Source organism: Pterocles gutturalis, unplaced genomic scaffold, assembly GCF_000699245.1.
Source record: "Pterocles gutturalis isolate BGI_N339 unplaced genomic scaffold, ASM69924v1 scaffold7414, whole genome shotgun sequence".
NCBI lineage: Eukaryota > Metazoa > Chordata > Aves > Pterocliformes > Pteroclidae > Pterocles > Pterocles gutturalis.
This window is the reverse complement of record NW_010130548.1, coordinates 65,583-88,445: the sequence shown is the minus strand read 5'-3', so window position 1 is coordinate 88,445 and position 22,863 is coordinate 65,583. Positions and strand designations below refer to the sequence as shown.

At 36.8% G+C, this 22,863-nt stretch overlaps 1 protein-coding gene across 1 annotated transcript in view; it reads right to left on the bottom strand.

Annotated features, from left to right (window-relative positions):
- RNGTT (RNA guanylyltransferase and 5'-phosphatase) overlaps positions 1-22,863 on the bottom strand; it is a gene marked incomplete at its 5' end in the record, with an annotated part of 154,834 nt that overhangs the window by 66,978 nt on the left and 64,993 nt on the right. Inside the window, one exon of the mRNA XM_010080260.1 lies at positions 18,261-18,329. Within this exon, the coding sequence (XP_010078562.1) occupies positions 18,261-18,329 (69 nt within the window). The remainder of the gene's footprint in view (positions 1-18,260; positions 18,330-22,863) is intronic.

Genomic DNA, 22,863 nt, shown 5'->3' with positions numbered 1-22,863 from the left:
TTTTATGTAACTCATTACTTGACAGTGAAGTTACCATGCTGCTTCAACTCCATGTAGTCAAGCAGATTTGTGTCAATTCTTCAATTCCCCCACTTTAAAAAGCAAAATAAAGAAAAAAATAAAAACTTGTGTTTTAAGTCACAATAACTTTAGTGTATTCCAGAAATTTCTCCTTTAGAAACTTAAAAAACTAAGAAGAAATTATACTTTCTAATACATTAGTACTGGTTAGCCAGAAGTAGCAGATGTTGTGAAAATGTTATTGTACCACAATTTGTCTCTTATGAAAATGTGACTTGGAGCTATATGAAATAGAAAGAGAATGGTTATAATCAAAATGACTTCTGAAATATTAAGCTTAACTGCCATAGCAGACTGGAAAGCAAAACATGCCACTAATATGCACTCATTTCAATAGTCTTAGATTAAGTTTCATACTACGGATTTTAAGATTTGAATTCAAATCAGGTTTAGAAGGTTAACCTGTATGCAGAAATTAATCTGTTAATATTTTAGTAGGTATTTTTCAACTGCTTTTTCCAAATGTTCCTCTGAACTTCAAGGTAATGCAATATTTTTAATAGACTTCTTTGGTAATTATTGGGCTAAATGTCTTCTACTCTTGCACTTCAATTTAGCTTTATACCTCTGGCTTCATTAAACATCTTGTTTCACAACTGTACTAACAGCTTTCCTCAATATTCCATTAAGCAAGGAGAAAAATGAGGGAATTTTCTTCATAACTAATGTCATTCACATATTAATCCTATTAATACTTGATAAACGAAGTTCAGTTCACAGCCAAAAATCCATGTTTATAGCAATCAGAATGCAGCAGCCACAAAACTACTCACTGCTCTTTTCCTGCCTGCCCCACCTTCAGCACATTACTGTAAGCAGCAGAAATCTATTCTTGGTCACTTCTGTTTGTATTCATCCTTTCACTTAATATTATGACCTGGAACTAGAAATTTCAACACTTGGTCTGAAGCAACAAGGAAAAAGTAAAAAGTAAATGCCTTCAAATTGGTGGCTAATATATATATGATCCACAATGGACCAACTGGTGTCTGCCTTTGATTCTAAATTCTACTTTTGGCAAATTAAGGTAACTGTTGAAAAGCTACATACTCCTACCTCTGTGACAAAAGAAATGTCCTGACAACAGAGCTACGGTCCCCGTGGTCAAAGGAACTGGTCATGGTCCATGGCTGCTACTTAAGACATTAGATTTGTATTGCTAGTGATCATTTTGTTATTTTCTTATTTTTCACCATCTATTATTTACAAGCTTTTTAAATATGTGCTGTGTAAGTGTTCAGGAAAAATTAACACAATAATAAAAACAATCAAGACACTTCAATTAGCCTTCTCTTGCTTTATTTCATTCTCTGATACACTTTGTATCACTAACTTGAACTGAGATGGCCTCAGTAGGTAACCACAACGTCAGCTGTTCACCAGGATGCCAACACGACTGGAGAATACTATCATATTTACTTCTCCAGACAGAACTTTCTTTCAAACTAAGCTTCACAACTCACTAACAGTGAGTTACGCAGAAATTAATATACTGGAAAAGATCAAGTCTACATAATTTTTCCTCAGCCACACACTGTTTTTCCACCCCCCTAGAAAAACACAGATAAAAAACCCCAGAGGTAAGAAGCTAAATAGCTTAAAACAACTGTCCAGAAAGACCGATGAGAGTTAGGCTAAATTAGAGCTTCACCTTGATCTCAAAAAGACCCTATGAAATACGGATTGAAATAATTTTTTCTTCATTTCCATCCATGTGTGATCAGGAAAAACTTTTCTTCCTGAACATTTCAACCCAATCATCGCTAAAAACTACAGGAGTTAGCTTGGCACTAAGACCAAAGGTTATGTTTAACTGTTTTTAAGAAGGCCATGACCACTGAAGACTGCGGGTGAAATCCCGCCTAACTTAGGCACAACAAAGACATGGGAGTTCTGGGTGCTTAATAAAGCAGCTTCCCAATGAGCACCTGTTTGCCCTGTGGTCAGAGGAGAGAGATGAGTGCCTGAAGCTTTACACATGGTTACACACCTAATTTAGGAGGAGAGGACTTCCTGCCCCTTGCCCCTCCTCACTAAATACACGTGGTCCTTAGGCACTTCCTTTCCAAGCACTAGGTCATCTCGCTTCATGTATTTTCAGATTCAGATAACCTTCTTCAAGTCATTACATTACTATATATCTGAAAGACTCAAACATTCCTTAAATAAGAACATTTAAGACCACTAATGCTGCTTTTTTCTGCTGTTCTTTCAGACTTAATTAGGTATTAACACGTCTAACAGAAATGCAGTGACAAGAGTCGCAGCGTGTCAACAACAAGCCACAGCGGACGGTGAAAGACAGGAGCAATTTTAATTCAGTTTTACTTATTACCTGCTTTGTATTATTTTCAGGTGGCATTACTTGAAATTTAGAAAACAGAACAGAAAAACCTTTGGACAATTGTATAGCTAGATACTACGACAATGCTCTGCTGATGCTTTCTGTGTGTACAAACAATAGCCTTTCAAAAACTATTCTACAGCTGACAACACTTCAAATTTTAAATGTTAATATTATCTTTCCATTGTATGTTGAACATGACTCTATCCAAATTCATCTCTGGAAGGCTGTTTAAGACACAACCTCTTAATTCACAGCTAGAGAAGTTGCTGACAGAAGATGAAGGGATGAGTCTTAAGTTAACTGTTGGGACAACCAAGATAATACAGCAGCACTCCTGGCCCTGCTCCTTTGCATTTTTTCTCTTAGTCTTCTAAAGCAATACTTATTACTCTTCTCCTCTCCCCCAGTGACACAACAAATCTTTGAAAGAGTCTTAGGGAGATCATCTTCCTTCTTAATCTTCCTTTCGTGCTTTTACTATGAAAAAAAAAAACTTGGCTGCATGAAGCCAGTGATGTTGCAGAAAATATCAATTTTCATTGCATAAAGTGCTAAGTGAAGTTGCTTCATTGTATCACTTGTTTTATGAACCTTACTGTTTATGTCTCTTTACATGTCTAAAGCTTTGTATGTATCAGCCTAAATCTTTTCTCATTCTCAAAGCCCCAGTCTCTCTCACATTCTGTCCTCTCATTTTTACTACTTTTGTCCCAACTCAAGCTTCAGTGTAGTCACTTGAATTTACACCAAAGAGAGAGGGAGTCAAGTCTATCAGAAGACTTTCTTTGTGGACGGTTATTTTGTGATCAAAGGCTCCTAGGATTTGTGTTGGAGCAGCAGGAAGTATTCAGTGCTTCAAGTCTGACAGCAGAAGCATCCCCGGTGTAACAAAAGAATCTCCACGAACTGCGCAGCAGTGCTTTTGGCTGACTCACTATGATAACCTGATTTGGAAGTTGGGTAATTTATCAGTATGAGAGACCACATTTGCAGGAGCTACAAAACCTGTAAATTTAAGGCTTCATCATAACACTGCTTTTGTTGACAGTTTTCTTAAGCTGCAACGATAATCAGTATGCCAAGATTAATATTTCAGCAAATCACCTCAGAGCTCATGAAGATTAATGAAAACTACCAACCCTAAATACAAAGATGCAAAAATATATTCCAGAATACTTCTTAAGGAATGCCAATTTTGGAAAAAACAAAGCCTTACATCAAGAGGCAAACAGTGGGCTATAGCTTTAAGCTAATCTGAACATAAGGAGAAACGTACAAGTACAAACTAAGAAACTGCAGCATGCTGGTCTCAGATCTCGTCTAATTTCTCTTTTTAATTCCAGAGCTAAAAAGCCCCTAGAGCTGAACAGATATGCATGAAAGATGATGCACAGAATTGCCAGCAGGATTTTTTCTACATGTTGCCAAACGTATGTTACACAAAATTGTCATTAAGAGCTAGCTTATTACATTCTACAGGGCTACAAATCTCCTTGAATTAAATATTTATGAGTCTTGCTTGGAATACCGAATCCTGCAGCATTTTATAAGAAACAACAGAAACTAGCCTCTTCAACTACATATTCTAATATATAAATTATAAAATGAGGAGTTTTAATCATATTCAAGTTATCATTATCTATGTATATTAAAATAGCAAACCCCATATTTTACATCTTTAGTTCCAGAAGAAAACATGCACGCAACATGAGAGTAAATCTAACTAGTAGAACACAGTATGTGCTTTGCAGTGCCTTTGTTTTGCAAGTAGCAAACTGATGTGTTTGGAAGATGAAAAGCAAAGTGGAAAAAAAATGTACATTGAAAAAAATTAGCATGTATTTTCTCTTTCAGGTCTGCTGTAAGACTAATAGAATTTAAAACTGCATTTTTAGGAGTGTCATTTAAAAAATGAGAAAGGAAAAGCTGTCCTCTAAAGAGAAAAACATGGCATCCCAAAGGAGAAAATGAAAGGGTCCTGCCCACTCTCTGTGAGAAATTAACCCTTGTAGTTCTGACTTAGGGACAAGCAAGTCAGTGGCTCTGGGTAAGAACAGGTTAAGTTGAATACCTATTTCCTAAGCAGTGCAAGTAAATAAAAAAAGAAGTTCAGGTTATATTTTTCAAAAGTTACTCAAAGAACTCCAGTTACTGTAAAGATTAGTTGCTATCCTTCTCGGGGAGCAGCACTCTCCCATTAAAAGCAGTGTTTCTGATACTGGTTGTTAAAATTGCCTTGTAACCAATTTGACAACACAACAAAACGATAGTTTCGGCCACATCAGGTTTTTTTTACCCCTTTTACAGAGCACAATCACACAAATGTTGATCGGACATGCAACACAAGCTCTCCGGTTTGAATACTGGGAGTGAGCAACTGCCCTGAAGAACCTCTTTCAACTCTGGTTGGGAACTTTAATCTGCTACTGGCAGAAGGGTTTCAGACCTTTCCCAATCTCTGTCACTTTTTCTCCTTTCCCTTCTCTCAAATGTCTCCTCTCCTTTACACCCTAAACTAACTGTTGATGTAGCTATGCTCTGAGCAGGCAAGCAGTTGAAGGTGCAGAGAGCTAAGGAAGGGGTAAAGTGACAATTGCCATTTGGAAAACCAAATGTCAACAGGTTTAGCAGCTTCTAACAAGCTAACAGAAAGAGTGGTTAAGCACAGCTTTTCTACAGACAAATGTAGAATGTATTTAAAAGAAAAAATCGCATTTCTCAAGAAAGAGAACTGCTCCTCATGGGGCCAATTCACTGGCATCCATCAAGCAAAGGTTGAAATGCTGGATGTGTAGTCACTAGACAATTCTGGGAGAAGAATGCAGACAAAGTTGAGCCACTTCACAAGATTTTTTTCATATCTGATATCCCTCTAAATGGTTTTTCAACTTAAAGTTTCCCATGCACCCTTTTCGCTCTAGAACATAAAGCTTAGTTTCTCCGTCAGGAATGAGAATGATGGAGGGAAAAAAAACACCATCATTGGTTCAAGCAAGAATCTGTGACAATGTCTGGAAGATATTTACAAATCTTCTCCCATCTCTGAGATAAAATCAGTTTATCACTCCAATGTAAATGCGACTGAAACGCTGAGAGATAATAATGAGCATGCTTGTATGAACTCTGAGACAAAAAGCTAAATTTCTGTGAATTTGTGAAACAACTTTAATAGAATCCTTCAAAATTTTCTTACAGCAGAATGAGAGAGGTACAGAGATGGCAGCAAAGTGACCAAGTCCACCTGTCGTGGATCCAGCAGGTACTCCAAAAAGGATGTAGCTCACGTTGAGCTTCACCCTGCTTGACAACAAGGACAGCAAGTACAATGCTCATTTTAAGAGCTGTCTTGTAAGAACCTTTTCTGCTGTGTACTATGTCCTCAACAGAAGAAGAACATGACTTCTATAAACCAAAAGCATTTAATAAGCTATTTCTTGAAATTAAGTCTTTCTAGAGCCTGGACAAAGAACATGATCCTTACAGTTAGCAGACGGGGAGCCAGTGTTACTGGTTTTTGCAGAAAATCTAGAAATTCTGTTCAAGTGGAAACCAAAGACATCTTGACTAAACCAAAGCTATAACATTGATCGTTATGGAATCTGAGGGAGGATATTAGGTGAAGTCCCCTTCCTCATTTACCAAAATACCAGAATAGGTGGACCAAAATTTTAGTTGCATTAAATTGACAACTGTCAGGCTTCTAGGCTTCTGCGAATATTTTTGCCCCTCAGCCGCATAACTACATTTGTGCTTCCAAAATGTGAAATTGGGAAAACCTCTGAAAGAAATGGGTTTCAATATGGGTATCAGTTCAAGTCCTGGCAATTGTTTGTAACTGTTGTAAACAGGCATATTATAGAATAATCTGCTCCAAAAAGGTGTTCACGAAGGATCACAGTTTTAGACGCCCACGTTCAACCAGGAAAAAAAGAGAGATCATTTTAAAAAGACACCATAGGACACTAAAAACTAATTAGAACAAAAGAGTGGTGTACAATAGGAAAAACAGCCCACTATTCATTGGGAACAGAAGGAAAGCAATTTTGTCTTGGGGTAGCATAAGAATACTGAGTGGTGTTTAACTCACTGCATCCCTCCTCCTCAGCACCCTTTGTACAGGAGAGAACAGGACACTCAGCAGTCTTCAGCAACCAATACTGCTCCCTAACTCCTTCTATTCTGGCACCTGGGGATTGTACCCACCTGTATTTAAGTATCTGCAACCTTGCAGAAGAGAACTGTGACTACATGTGACTGCATTCAGAAATTTTCAATGCAAGAGAAATGCAAAAGCTGCCTGTAGATTGCCATCATATTGCCATAACAGTTAGTAAAGAAACTCCCCTTTATGGACATCTACCAAATATCTCACCTCTGAAAAGCATGTCTTTCATCCTAAGAAAAAATTGCTCTCATAATTTACCCCTAGGCCAACAGCTGATTCTTAAACAGTGAGCTACATGACTTGATTTAAAATTTTACTGCAAACCAAAATGCCATTCCAGTACAAGGCAGGTCTCACAGTGTAAAGCCATTAGCTATAGAGCTAAACACAATCTTTTATAAAACCAGTAAAACTGTTCCTTAGTAGCTGTTGGGTTTCTTAATTAAACAAAACGTATACAAGCAGAGCAGTATATATCCAGTTAAAATCAAGATGGACTATCTAATCTACTAAAAAATCTTTTTAAAAACCCTTGCCTTCTGGATGCTGTAAGTTTTAATAACTTTTTTCCTCCATTTTTTGTGGCCAGTCCAGTCACCATTAATATTCCTAAGAAATTAACTCATGTATGTTTGCAGTTGGACACTGCAGAGTTTCAAAAGTAATGGAATAACACTCACCAGATTTCATACAGGACAAAACCCTACTTCTTTTGAAGGCCTAGCAAAATATGCGAGCAAATGTCATAGAAACAGAAGCTCTCTCCACAGTAACATCGTCCCTGGTATGGTAGCTAACAACTCAAATTTCTAACATGCTCCAAGACACGGTATTAGCTTAACTCCAGTTTTAATTTGGTATGTGTTCCATAATATTCCATCTATCTAGCAGCTGTAAAGATTTATTAGAAACAGTAATAGTTTACAAGCATGCAGTATCAAAGCCAAAGCTGAACATAAGTATAAGGACAAACTGACTAACTGTGATAAAGCAAGTGTGAGTAATACTGTCTTTCGGGGAAAAAAAACCTGATGGCACCATAAAGAATAATTATATTACACCTCATTCCCATTACACTAACTGACTCGATGCAAAAACTGTCAGATGTGCGACGTCTCACACAAAACACCCAGAAGTAACTACAGAATAAAAAGACACAATTCACAATTGCAGCTAAGCAATCCTTATTACCTCCCTTTTTACAGAATTTTAAATTTTTTACCGACCAACCCAGCAACCAAAATTCTCAAAACCAGCTGAAGACTCTTACTAGCATTGTAGCTGCTCTTCACAAAGATGGACCAGCTTAGTGCACGGCAATCAGAGCCATGGGAATGATTTTCAATGAACAGGTTTTTTGACAAATTAAGTCCTGTTTGTAAACTATCTGTATGCAGCTCATGACTCCGACAAAATCTACGATCCAAATTTATTCTGCGATGATGCTTGAGAGCCTATTTTCTGATCTGATCATCAATGCTAAGTTTCATTTATCTGACTGTTGCTGTATACAAAGCACATGCTGCTTTGTGCCCATTCAATCCAGAAACTGAAAAAGGTCAGTGGTGCAAATGTGAAAAAACATACTTCCCATAATATTTTTTGCATAAACATGTACAGCAAGCATAGAAATGCAGAAGCCTTCTAAAATGTGAACAAATATTCACAAAAATAGTCTACCTGGTTATTCTGGTTTATATGCAAATTATGAAAAGCATATTCTTGTTCTTTTCCAGTTCAACTATTTTAATGAAATGTAAAGTTTAAACCAAATCCTCTCATGATGATGAAAGAATCATGTCTGTATTACCTCAGCCCTCTGAAAATGCAAAAAAAACCCTATACCGATATCCTTCATCTCAAAAATTACATATGAAGTCTTCAGTTTTCATAGAATCATAGAACGGTCTGGGTTGAAAAGGACCCTAAATCATCTAGTTCCACCCCCCCTGCCATGGGCAGGGACACCCTCCACTAGCCCAGGTTGCCCAAAGCCTCATCCAGCCTGGCCTTGAACCTCTCCAGGGATGGGGCATCCACAGCTTCTCTGGGCAACCTGGGCCACTGCCTCACCACCCTCACAGTGAAAAATTTCCGCCTAATATCCAACCTAAATCTCCCCTCCCTTAGTTTAAACCCATTCCCCCTCGTCCCGTCACTATCAACCCCTGTAAACAGTCGCTCCCCCTCCTGTTTATAGGCTCCCTTCAAGTACTGGAAGGCCACAATGAGGTCTCCCCGGATCCTTCTCTTCTCCAAGCTGAACAAGCCCAGTTCCCTCAACCTTTCTTCATAGGAGAGGTGCTCCAGTCCTCTGATCATCTCTGTGGCCCTCCTCTGGACCCGTTCCAAGAGCTCCACGTCTTTTGTTTGTACACTGAATCAACAGATGGGAGAGGTGTATTTTCTACAGTTTTAGTACACGGAAACACTGTATTTTAGAGAGTGGTGTTGATTCTCCTCTTAAAAAAAGCAAACACTTTCTCCCAAAACCATGTTAGTATGCTGGAAAGAAAGTCTTGAAAGTTTCAGAAATACAATCTACCTGAACAGTCTGCTACATACGTGTTTATCTAACAGAAAAATCTGTATTACCTACTTGCATATTCTGTAAATAACGCATGAAACAATCACACTTCTGTCTACTGTTTTTTCATATTTGGCTTTGGAGCTAGATGTGTTAGTTTAAAAAAAAAAAAAAAGCCAAACAAATCGGAATTTCCTTTGCTTGACTTGAGCTTAGGCTGAGACTGTTGGCAAAGGAACACACTGCCTAAAAACTAGAAAAACTGACCTCTGCCATTCGTTTCTCCAACTAAACTTTCATGTTTTCCTCACCTTCGCTCACCACAGTATGCATCAGACATCTTGTAGAACACATTTAGATAGAAAATTGGAACTTTACGTTTTATACATCAAGACAAAAAGAACCTTGAAACTCTTGTTTTGTTAACCACGTGGCAAACTTTTTGCACCTACTCTGAGCTCATCCTATGAGCACTGGATCCTGGGATCAACTTATGTTGGCTAAACAGCAGAGTGTTTCCAGAACTACTTAGAGTTATCTTTTAGTCTTCTGTTGTTCATTTTGCTCATTACCAGCAGAACAAGCCATATTTTCCCTTAAAAATGGCAACATCAATTCACAATCTGACAAGTCCCTAAGACACACATTTTAATTGCTCTCATAAATTAATAGTTCTCTCTAGAGAAGCCTGTGTTACATAAAACACGTTTGGTTTCAGTGGTTGGATGCATATACAGATACACAATCTTCCTGGGATTTCCAGTGCTCACTGTTTGGAAAAAAGCAACTTACTGTTTGTCAGTTCAAACTTGTCAAAACTTTCACACAGCATTTAACAAGTGGACTAATTGTTTTTTTAATGAACAATTCAAAGTGCAGAGAACATCTGCATTTTGGAAGTCTAGGATATTTCCAGATAACACTTCTACTCATTTGCCCCTTTCAGAAGAAACCAGCAGGTATGTCGCAGTTGACATCTCTGTGGAAAGCTTCTAGAGTACCACAGAGAAGAAGAGAATTTCATTTCGGAAACACAACTGGCAGTATTAAGAGAAAATAAGCTTTTGCTTTAGGAATATCTGCAGTAATTATGGAAGCAGTTTGCATCCGTTTCTGACTTCTACAGTCATGCAATGAAGTCAGGCACTGCCCTTCTAACTGTACTTGGAAGACTGTAACCTCTATGATACAATCATTATTCAGCATGCATGCCGGTGGAAGACAGCAGTCTATAGCTTTCATATCAGGCTCAAGATTTCCATTTTAATCATACATTAATGGACTTCGTTCATCATTTGGGGAGTGTCAAAAACTAGAAGAGCTGATGAATGGAACACAGCGTACAATTAGAACCGAAATTCAAGTTACAGGCAGTCAAAATGAGAGCGAATTACTACAACTGTGTTCTGTTGTACCTCCTCAATACAGAATACTATTCCACATGCACCTCTGAGCCTTGCAGAGCATACTGTCTTCTGCACAGTACAGTGCATATGATTACTTTAAATTTGTTACCAGATACATGGTTATCTTCAAAGATTTGTCTGATAATACCTGCTAGCAACTAAAGACATATTTCGATAACCAAAAAAATTCAGTTAACCAATTGTGATACTGATCTTCCATTATCAAATTTTCTATTTATAAGAACAGTGACCCCAGTAAACATTTCAAACTATGAAAAACAGCTTAAGGTAAAATAAACCATTCTACTTTTTAAAGAAAGTAAGTGTTTGCACATTAACTGTTTTGGCCATCCAAATACCACAATGCAAGTGTGAATAGCCCTCTGAGAGCAACCCTGTTTTCACAAATTTTAGGTATATATGTAATCTTCCTGAAATGCTGGGTTACGTTACTGCTTACACTAAAACAGCAGGATGAAGATCTAGCTAAATATTCTTCCTTGTGACATTTTTGCTTTACCGCTATGCTCTTGACTAAGAAAAAATAAGAACATTTCATGAAGGATCTTAATGAAAACTTAAGAAGTCTGTCGGCTGTCTTGTTCTGACATGCACGAGAGAAAGAACTGGGAGAAAACAATTGCAACAACATAGTTCTAGACATTTTCCTAAATCTTTTCAGTTTGACAGAGTATAGATGAATCATACATTGGGCATTCTGTTTCTTGGTAACTATTCTGGGATCCAAAGAAAAGTGCATTGATAAAATACTTTCCACGATATCTTCCAGTTTCCAAGTCATTCCCGGCCTACCAACATCTCAGTCCTGGAAAGACTTCAGTAAAATTCAGGATGAGAAGGAACACTGCTGTGGAGACAACTGACAACTTCATGAACAGTGGCTTATGTTAAAGATCAAGAGCTCAATCAACTACACGGATGATTCACTAAAGAGTTCTCACTGATTTGAAGGAGAACCTCTCCTACACTTCCCTATCCAGCCATCAACGACTTGTTTCTCAAAGCTAATCCACCACACATGCAAACTAACCTAAATGTGGAATACAGACTTAATCTCTTAAAAACAGGTATGTTTGGCAGAAGCTGAGCAATTGCTTTGGTATTCTCACCTGAATATCACATTTACAGTATATATTCCTACCATTTTTTTATTTCTTTTAGCTGGAAAGTATGTGCAGCCTGACATAGCCGGAAACACAATAGTAAGTGCACTCAACAAGTTCCTTGGCACCTAGGTTTGAAACAAAGAAGCTATCACATTCAAAAGCCTTTATGAATGGTAATTTTACATATCCTAATACAAAATACCTCTCTATTTTCCCAACATTTTGAACAGTAGCATTGTGATAAAGCATTTTTTTCTTCTCCTAAACAACACATACACAGACACCATCATACTAATGTCAACTGACAATCCTGAGGATGACTAGTACATAGAACGTAAAAGGGAACAAAGATCTTTGCCGCCTAATGCCAGTGGCAGGCAGGGTGATTAAACTGCAAAACAGAAGTTCAACAACTCTATTTAGATGGCTCCCAGAAATGCAGTCCATTGTCTGAGAAAGCAGAGAACATCAGACGGTATAGGTCATAGGCAAACAAATGAGACAACATACCAATTGGAACTAACACCTTCCTTAGGTAATCAGACTCAAGGCACTACCATCTATGCAGGTAGACATGATAAAAACAAGTCAAGTTAAACAATTTTGGCAAACTGCATATATATTTGCATCTCTAAATGTACTAGAGGACCAGCAGCAGAAAGTTAAATAAGGAAAATTCTTGCTACACCATTACCTTAATATAGTAAGAGCTAAAAATGACTCATAACTTTCCCCCACCCTTTTGGGGCATTTTTTATCAAGTATGGACACTAGGAGTTTGCACCTGTAAGAAATGTCCAAATTTCCTGAGGTGTGAATTATCTCAGGTTCTTGGAAAGTAAGTGGAAATCATAAAAATCTACTATGTTCAAAAATCATGGCACTTCTATCTAGGAGTCTGTCAACTTAATTAAATAAGCTCTAATTAATTTAATTAGACCTTACTTATTGGTGTTTAAGTTAGCATTTTTGTTGTTATTGTTTCTTAATTTTCTAGTTTTCTAATTTTCCAAAAAAAGGTAGAAAACAAATCACCTCAAGACAGCAAAGAAAATCTTGAACTGCTATAAAAATTCTACTTGCATAGTCACAGAAAAACTCTCAAAGAAATACTGTGCATTGCTAATAAATTTGAGTATGTTCATAAAGCATATGATAGAATGGTATATTTGAGATATGACTAGCTATTTAAGAGATGAACTGCGAGGAATATTGCCATGGAAATCGAATATAACAACTATTCATAGGCAGAAAAGAGTTTTAAAGCTCCGTGGCATTTCAGGAGATTGACAGCAAGTTCTCTGTTGAAGGAAAGCCTACAACAGCACAAAAACTGTGTGCTGACATGACAACAGCATCCCCTGACTAGTAACAGATTCAGTCAGGAACATTCCTCTTGCAGATGAAATCACACTTAGCAATGAGATATTCTAAAGATACATGAAAGATTTTAGTAGAGTGGGTCAACACAAAGATTGAAGAAAATTATTCTCTCCAGATTCTCTTCCCTTCTGCTGCAAACTCTAGGAAAAAAAAAAAAAAATCAGGCAATCTTAGCACCTACGTTAAGGAATCGAGGTGCTGATCTCTTCTCACTGGTATGCAGTGATTGGACACATGGGAATGGATCAAAGCTGTGTCAGAGGAAGTTTAGACTTGACATTAGGAATCATTTCTTTACCAAGAGGATGCTCGGACACTGGAAGAGGTTTCCTAGAGAGATGGTCGATGTCCCGAGCCTGTCACTGTTCAAGAGGCATTTGGCCAGTGCCCTTAATAATATGCTTTAACTTCTGGTCAGCTCTGAAGTGGTCAGGCAGTCGGACTAGATGATTCCTCTAGCTTCCCTCCAAGTAAAAATATTCTATTCTGTTGCCTCCGTATCTTATATGATTCACTACAAAGTTAGAAAGCTAAATCCAGAAGCTTGTATACTTGTTAGAAGCAAAAATTTATGTTATCATACAATTCTTTCCAAGCCTCTATATATCAGCTTTGGTATTGAGACTATATCTGAGCCTATCTGAAGGCATAACTTGCTACTGCAATAGAAATATTTAACAATAAATGATGTCCCATCACTGATAAACACCGTGTCTCCATTTCAGCAATATGCCAGCAACTGACTTGGTCTACGCTTAAAAAATTCACAGAGGATTCAATAAAGCACGTACTGTGGAAGTAAAGGCTTACCAATTATATAGGGTTATTTAGAAGAAACTGGCACTGCTTAAAGAAGCAAAACATGGCCTTTTGGAGATATTTTATTTGGTGGTATTTTTTGGAGGTATTTCATTCAGTGTTAACTTCAGTGATTTTGGATGAACTTTTACAATGCCAGCCAATAACACAGCCTATTATACAATGGGAAAAGCACAAATAATTAACAGGCAACCAAGCATTTCAGATCACCGCTACGTCTGCCAAGGGAGGGAAAGGAAGATATATTAAAAACTCATGCAATATTAGTCAGTAATAAAAACCTGTTCTTTATTCTCCTTTCATTTTAAAGGCCAAGCTTTTTGTTAGTATTCAGTATGGAGAGTTACGTGTTAAATAATTCAGCCATTCTTTAAAATAGCATTTATCTTAGAAGAACAGAGCTCAGCAGCTGCCCTTCTTCCTTCCCCAAAAAAATCCCAAACCTACACAACTGGACTTTATTCTTCATCCAAAATAAGAGCACGGAAAAGTACCAAACTAGAAATTAGCCTGAGCCAACACAAAAACATCACAGAGCTCAGGAAGGAAAAAGATGGAACAGAAGAGAATAAATTCTGATACCAGCTTTCCATAGATGCTCAAAAACTGCCCTTAGGCCTTCCTAACTGATGGCCAGCGAGCCTTCTTTTAGGTGGCTGAAGTAAGAAAATAATTCCTACATCCTTTCCCCAAGCAAGGGAAAATAAACAGTTCTAGCCAGCAAGAAAGTCAGTTATTAAGAAATGGCTAGCATAAAAATTAGACAGTCTGAGAGATCTCGCAAAGGTATGATTTAAAAGGCAGATAACAAAAGTAATTTCACTGATGAGTGGGCATAGGTTAGAGAGCCAATTCCGCCATCAGAAGATAAGAGATTTTTGAGATTTCCATTAAAAACATACAGGTTGGCAAACTGAAAGTGTTATAAAACAAGTCTAAGAAGTTGTTCACTGTTTTGAAGCAACCTTCTAGAAAAAAGGATTGAAAGCTTCCAACCATCACACAAGTGTTCAGAATCTGTGAACAAGGTTTTTGACTTTTACCTGCAAACTAATTCACTCATTGTCTGGGGCATGATCACAGGGCAACATACCTGTCCATGAAGTTTCCTGCTGGCCTGTTTCCTTCCTCCTAATTAGCACTTAGCTTCGGTCCCTGCTCTGCCAACCTGTTACATGTAGAGGGATCGGAAAGCTGATCAGATGGAATGGAGCTGACTTAGCCATATGGGAGTTATATTGGTAGCATCTTAAATGAACAGAAAACGATGCAGGGAAAAGAAGCATTAGGGAGAAGCAACACAAAAGGGAAATCAAAAGGAATGTGAGAAACGGTCTACTGGATAAAGAGAATGCATGAAAAGGAAAAGATTACAAAGGGAAGAAGAAAAACAATAGTAAGAAAACATTGTCCTATATTTGCCTCTAACCGTGGAGCTGTTCAAGAACGGCAAGTTAATGCAGGGGATGCACGGGGGGGGCACTAGGAAGCATACATCACATCAGATCATCTACAAAGCATTCTTCAATTATAAATGAGGCAAAAACCTCCATCACTTCCACTAAACATGCTCTTCTCACAATCTGTGAAAGTTTTCAGTCTCTGGAAAGGGAGGAAGGGGGAAGAAGAAGGGAGGCCTCAGTCACTGCCTTTCAATTGTCACTGTGAAATTAAAGCCCTTGTATACCCTGGGCAATAATCAATATAAGTAACTCAAGTAACTGGTGAATTAGTTAGGAATAACGCTCAGTTTGCATGACATTGCAAAATAAACTAACCTGCATATGCAGAAAACAATCTTACTCATTGTTTCTACCATTACCAATCACAGCTCAAAACTATTTCTGTTTCAGTACAAGAACCTTGCTACTCAGAATATGAGTTTAGATAGGAAGACTAACAGAAGAAAATAAACCCTATTCTATCTAACTGAAACCCTGGATTTGGTAGTAAAACTTTTTCACAAATCCCTTTTCATTAAAGAATGCAAATTTCTCAAAACTGAACTAACTCACAGGCACTTGATGCCAAACCTCTTCAAACCCAAGAGAAAAGTGAGAAAACGCAGAGCCCTTAGAGGCTAAACACGTATTTCCTATTCACAAATCATTTTGGGTATTTTCATTTTTATTATAAGTCAGAATTAAACCAAATTTCAAAACAACAAAATATTCTTTCTCCATCCAGGTCGACTCCCAGTACCAGTGTTGCTTACAGCTAGTGGGGAATGTACCCCTAAACTCAGGTCTACATGCTTGTGTCTAAGGCCAGAGATCAAGAGGAACATCTCTGAGTAAATGGGGGAAAAAAGATAAAAGACTTTCAAACAGACTGAACTAATAAGATCAACATTCTTCATATTACATAATTAGTTAACTTCTGCATTCTGCTTTAACTACTAAAAGTACGGAAAGTGTGGGTACTTTTCCCCAAAGATTTTCCTGTCTGTAAATGGTCACATTCTATTCATCCTCCTCTGCTGCCACTTTATCCTTCATTGTGATTTAGATCCAATTCTTGTCTATTTCTGTTTTCTTCCTCTCACAATGTACGCGAGACGTCAAGAGCTCCCAAAAGATGTTCTTAAATTTCCCTGATCTTCTAAAACTCAGCATCATTTCCATCTGTCTTTTTTTCTGCAAGATTAAAGAGGTCAATAAATATGGTTGTTAAGAATTGTTTTCTTCTGGATAACCATGGTCTTTTCACTTGAGAAAAACGGGTTTTACAAAGGTCTTTAAGTCTCATTACGACCAAAATTCAGGCCTCTACCCCAACCAACAACAGGTACCTTTCTCTGTGAAAAGATGTAATACATCACACATATAACTGCAACTATAATACAAAAAGAAAAATTATTTCTGTTAGGATTCTCAAGGGATCATTTATGCATTGTTATACTCTGTTGCCCTTGTATTGTTGCCTATTAATTTATACCCTCTGTACCACACAAGATAAAAAAGCAGTATCAGCTACCTACATCAGCTTCATTCTTTTCCGCTAATCAGCTTGAATACTTACTTCTCAATTAATAGGTCTACAATAATTTATTCTGCTCTAAATATATTACTTATATTTTCTCAACTACGAAAGCCATTGAGAAAACTGCACATAGCTTAAACTAGGAAAATCAGTTTAATAACAGATGCACCAAACTTACATTCCATAAATCCTGAAATTTGAACATTAAATTAGACTAAACAAGTATAACCCATATTTTAAAGATGAAAAACCTTGATAAGCATTTAGGTAAGAAAATGAGGTTTTTGTTGTGTTATAAATTTCTCTGGATGCTAAATCAGAAAACATGACTTCCAGAAACACAAAACGTCAGATATTCATTTCCTGTAACATCAGTAAAGAGACACACTCTTCACTAGTTTCATTTCAAGTAGAAAAGGTAAATTCAAATTTAGTAGCAACTTTACATAGCTTAACCTCTAATATTCAGGAAAGTAGTTCTAAGAAGTCTTTACAATTGCTTTAGATTTAAACAATATTCTAAGCCATTATCAGGACTTCTTATGAAAGTACGGATGTTCTTTACCCTAGTAGTTTTGCTTTGAATTTGAAACAGCTATATATTTTTTTAAAAGTATGTGGTCCGATTGCCCAGTTATTTTGTGGTTAGCTGATGTAGAACTTGTAACAGAGAACAGAAGTTAATCTTATTTCCAGATGGGAGTGTCATCACCCTTGATAAGATCTACAATATAGGAAGTAGGTCAGAAAAAACCTGTTTTATCTCAAAAACTAAATACAAATGTTTTATGTGAGTGACTGTAAGGGTAGAAATCTGTCAAATTTGAAATAATCAAAAAACAATTCCTTGTTTTACAAGCTAAGAGCAAAAAGTCCATACAGATGATGTTACAGTCACTATCTATGTCAATATTTTTTTCTGGTTGTGTGCCATTCTTCTAAGGACTTCTCCCCACTCCGGTCATACACCTTCATACTGGTGGACATGGCTCGAGAATATACTGTGCTTCATGCACTAAATCAACACAAGTCACAAATTTTACTAGAATTTTAATGTGTGAACATCCTTGAGAAAGAAAAACAATCCCAGAGCTCCAATCCATAGCCGAAAGATTTACAGAACTCATGCAGTCAGAAAAAAAGCCTTCCTTATTTAGCCGGGTGTCGTAGTACAGACGTGAAAAAAACATGAGCTGATTCCTGAAAACTACCACCACGAATTAATCCGAAGTCACACGTGCTACAAATTACATCACAACTCATTGAAGTTAAGCAGTCTGAGGAACTGGAAAAATCACAACCAATACTGTAAAGTAATCCTGCCCGAAACAAAGATTAGGTAGTAGATGGGAGGATGAGTGGGGAGGGAGGGTGAGAATTTAATTTCAGAACAAAGGGAGAAAAATCTGGTTCTGTCACTTACTCCTGTAGGCTGAAATATCAGTCCATCCACTTCGTGGCTAACTTCTCTAGCAAAGCTTCCTTCCAGGAGCTGTAGAACAAAAGGAGAAGAAATATTTTTTCCATTGAGAAACATTTCACTTAGAAGACTGCACATCAAAGCAGATTATATGTTACTACTGCAATCATTTGCCAGTAAACTGCTTATTTGTGGTTCAACATTAGAGCTCGGGAAATGTCAACATAGAAAGCTTTAACAAATTAGCAGTTTTTACAAGGAACACTCAAGGCTCAAACAAGTTTCAGGGAGGCAAACTCTTACAGGATTACTCAAGGAAAAAGCCTTTGTCAAAACAGAAATATTGAGAAACCAAGATGATCCTATGCACTAAAAAATGAAGAAAAATCAGTAAACAGTTCTGATGTAGGACACCGCAGTCATTTGTGGACAAATTAAAAAACATATTTACCACTTTAACACTCAAGCAGAACTTACTTTAGATTGAAAACATGTACTAAGAAAATATTTCAGGGCATCATTCAAAATTCACATTTGGGACCTAACTAGTGCACAACCCAGTAACGCAGATACATTATTGGAAAACAACTGAATTAATTTGGATCTTGAATATTCTGGTTTATATTTTCAAAGATTGTGAATTCCATATGGAAGTGAACACCTCCATCAAGACAGTATTTACCAGAGAAAAACCATCCAACTTAAAGTAATGAAGCCAGCTAGTTGCCAGTTACAAGAATTGATGACACACTTCCATGTTAAACTATGACTTTGCAAAGGATAAGCAAATAACCAGTGAGAACTACAATTGTCAAGCAATAGCAAAAATTAGGAGAATTACCAAAATGACTCTTTATTAATTCCAATTTATGTTTTACTGTAGAGATGAATATTCTATCCTGAAGTTCTAGGTGCTTCTAGTAACATTTGAAAAATTTTGATGTATAAGTAACCACATGGTCATAAAACAGAGCAAACACAGAACTCAGTAAATCACAGTCAGTTTTATAAACATTTTGGCCTAGACTGTTAATTTTGTGTCATTTCCTCTGCATAGCCCAACTTAACTCAATGACCCATTGAACTAAATTATTCAAATCAAGTATCAAGTTCTGCCCTCAGTAAATGGCAAAAGTACGAAAGGAGTTGAGAATTAACATTTGTATCTTCCTACAGACCGTAAAACTCAAAGCAATGAACTTAAAATGGATCAAAAGCCTGATGGCCAAATACTTGAAACAATAATAATACAACATGATATTTCATTTAAACCTGTAGCTGTTCGCACAGAATGATTGATCATTCTGCTATAATAAAATCTAGCTTTTTTCCTTATCCACATAGCATTAGCATATTTGTGCTTATAACTTAATCTACAAATACAGCTTTCACTATTCAACTTCTAGCTACAATTTAACTGAAAAACACACTTTATGAGGGTACTCTCCAGTGGTAAAATACTTTAAGAATATCATCCAGCAAAACACTATTTTTCAGTACAGAAACCTCACACTTGGAATGTGAAGTTGCAGCTTGAATTTACCTAGTATTATTTTGAAACTTACAATTGAGGCTCATGATCCCTCTACCAGATGTCTATACAAAGTAAGAAAAAAAAAAAAATCCGTAACTCTTTCAAAATTTCATTGTCAATCACTGCTTCAGCAGAGGAATGAGTACATTGGAAAATATTTAAACAAATGTTCAAAAGCTTTTTTTAAAAAAATTAATAAGATTCTACACAAGCTAAGCCTTCTGCTGGTCCCCTGCAAGGTTACTGCATCGTTCCAAAACTGACAGGACAGTGAGAAATCCATAATAAGAATACATTTGATATTTACAAAAGCACATGGAAAAGATTCCTTAAATTCAAGTAACAGAACTTCTTCTGAATCCAAAAACCTATACCTTTAAAAATAAAAGACAACCTTCAAATTACTGAGACTATTTATACATTTCTAGCTATCTTATTAAAAGGCACTAACCAAACTGGCAAACAGAAACCCATCACCGCAGTTTCTGCTTCTCTGAAGTTCTTAAAGGAATTTGAGGACATGGCTATTTTGGTGTTGGAGCTTACATAAATTGCATTATTTTCCTAAAATACAACTTAAGAATATAGAAACACTCTTTTAATTTGGAGTACGTAACTCACCCAGGTAAAGTATAAAATTATTATCATGCACTGTTTTACCTGTAGCTCTCTCCTCTCCAGTCTACGTGTAGTTGAACTCCATTACAGCACTATTACAACTTCATAAATGGGGGAAAAATGAAAATTCAAAATTTCCCATTAAAAAAAAAAAAATCTGGTATTGCTTTTTATTCACTACTCCACCATGCAAGGGAATCCCTCTTAGCAACCTGACATCCAGTTTCAGACTTGAATTCATTCTCATTTTCAAGGTCCACAGTGTTCTTACGAAGACATCTCCTACCAAAAATGTCAATTAGATATCAAAGACAAAAGGATTTTAGAACCAGAACAAGACTCAACAGATAACCAAATCTCTCTGTACTCCCCTCTTTGTACTTGGTATTCTGCTTTCATTCTCAGTTATTCTGCTTTCATTCTCATTAGATCCATTACAAGTATTTTAATTATAACATTCTAGAAAAGAATTTTTACTAGAAAGGATTAGCAATTTGGGGGAGGGAGAGTGAAATGGGAAGGAGAGATTGTAAATTTTCTCTGAGCTTCTTCCCAGTCAAACTTTCTTGAGAACTAAACTATTTAGAGGCTGTCTGTGAAGAGCAGAATATATACCCATCTAATATTGCAGAAAGTTTGGAATGACAGGAGAATAAGCAGAAAGGAAATGCTGACATATAAGCAAATATTTTTGACACTAGAAATATAGCTGATATAAGGTTTTTAGGTTTATGAACTTTAATGCAGATGTCATGGTTCACCTTTTAAAAAATGGTGTTCAATTTTCCACACATATTAAAATTTCTAATTAACTTGAACAGTACAGTCTTTTTCAATCGGCACCATGACGAACGGCACACCTGCTTGACTGGGACGACTGCCAGGGATCAGATAAAATGTAATGCATGTCAGTGACATTTTATAAAAGATGGGTAAATGATGCTAGCACGCTATTCCTCATAGCCTCATGGCATCTACTTCCACCTGTGAACCCCTTTGTTCACTTCTTGCAGCTTCCTGTGAACACTGCAATAAAACCATATATTCATACTACAGTTTTTTATTTAAAAATTTTCCTTTCTTACTTTATAACCAAATCAAATTAAAGATTATTGCTACATCTAATAATATTCCCTTAACGAGAAGAATGGTATAATTGCATGGGAAGAGTGGAGCTGTATGGCGAGGAAAAGGATTTCTCCTTGCTTTTTAACCACTGGGCTGAGGAGCAGCAGCATGTCACCAAAAGAAGCACTAATAACCTGCTGAAGACGATTTTGCTAAAACACTGAACCAGTCCGGAAAATTCCTGGAGTGGATAATTGATAAATCACACCGTGGAGATCTATCTATACTTACGAACAAAAAAAATCACTTCGCTTCTCCAGCAGGAAGAGGAGAAAATTTTGGTGCACACAAATTGCATATAACGCTAGTAGAATTTTATTAATGTTTCTGTAAGCAAGCAACATGATTCTGATGAACTTTCAGATGTCACTTTATTCATAAAATAAGTCCAGTAGGTTCTGTTTTGCCTTTCCCTTCCCCTTACAAAGAAAAAAAAAACTCTTACAGAAACACAACGTGCCTGTGAAAGTTATGCTGATTCTAAAACATAGTAATGTCTCTGCACAGTTCTATTGTTTTTCTATAAAATAATTTGGCTAAGGTCCTTGCACACCACTATTATCATTCTGCTGTGTCACAAGAGGCAAGGATTCCTAACCATTTTGACCATATTTCTGACTCAAAACTGATACCACTTGTTAGCCTAGTTGACATGCTTGGAGATAGAGAAAAAAAAAAAAATCCCTTTGCATTTTATAATACAAGAATAATATTTTTCCATTTTTCTTGCTTTTTCAATTTCAGAACTGCTATATGCTTCATTCGGTTTCATGTCAAGCTACAGCAACTCTGCCTGCACCAGTCCCTAAGCAATTTTTCAGAGCCACCTTCAAATTACTGATCATCTACCTCGTCACTCCACAGCGAAAGCTGTGACAGGGAATAGACTTTAACCAACAGTGTTAGTTACAAATAAACTACCAATCGAATTGTCAGCTAACTAGAACATAAAACACCTTCAACATGAGTATACCGCCATTCCTAACCTCACAGAGACAGCATCTTCACTGGCTTAGATTTCAGCCCAACTCACAGGACAGTCCCCTCCTCTGATGACAGCCCTGGCCATCAGACTACAAAGTAATTCACACATCCCGACAACTGTCAGGTTTTACAGACATGGGCTCATAAATCTCTGTACAGATACTTCAGATTCTTTAAACTTACTATACAGTCTTCAGAAAAAGATTCAGAAGTAACCAACCTGTTTTAAAAGGAAACAATTATTCTGGTTCTTTCCTTGCATTTCTTTAGAAGAGATGCACTATTCTGCTTTTAAAATAAGATATCACTCCTGGTTTATTTTTACAGGAATTTGTTTTCATC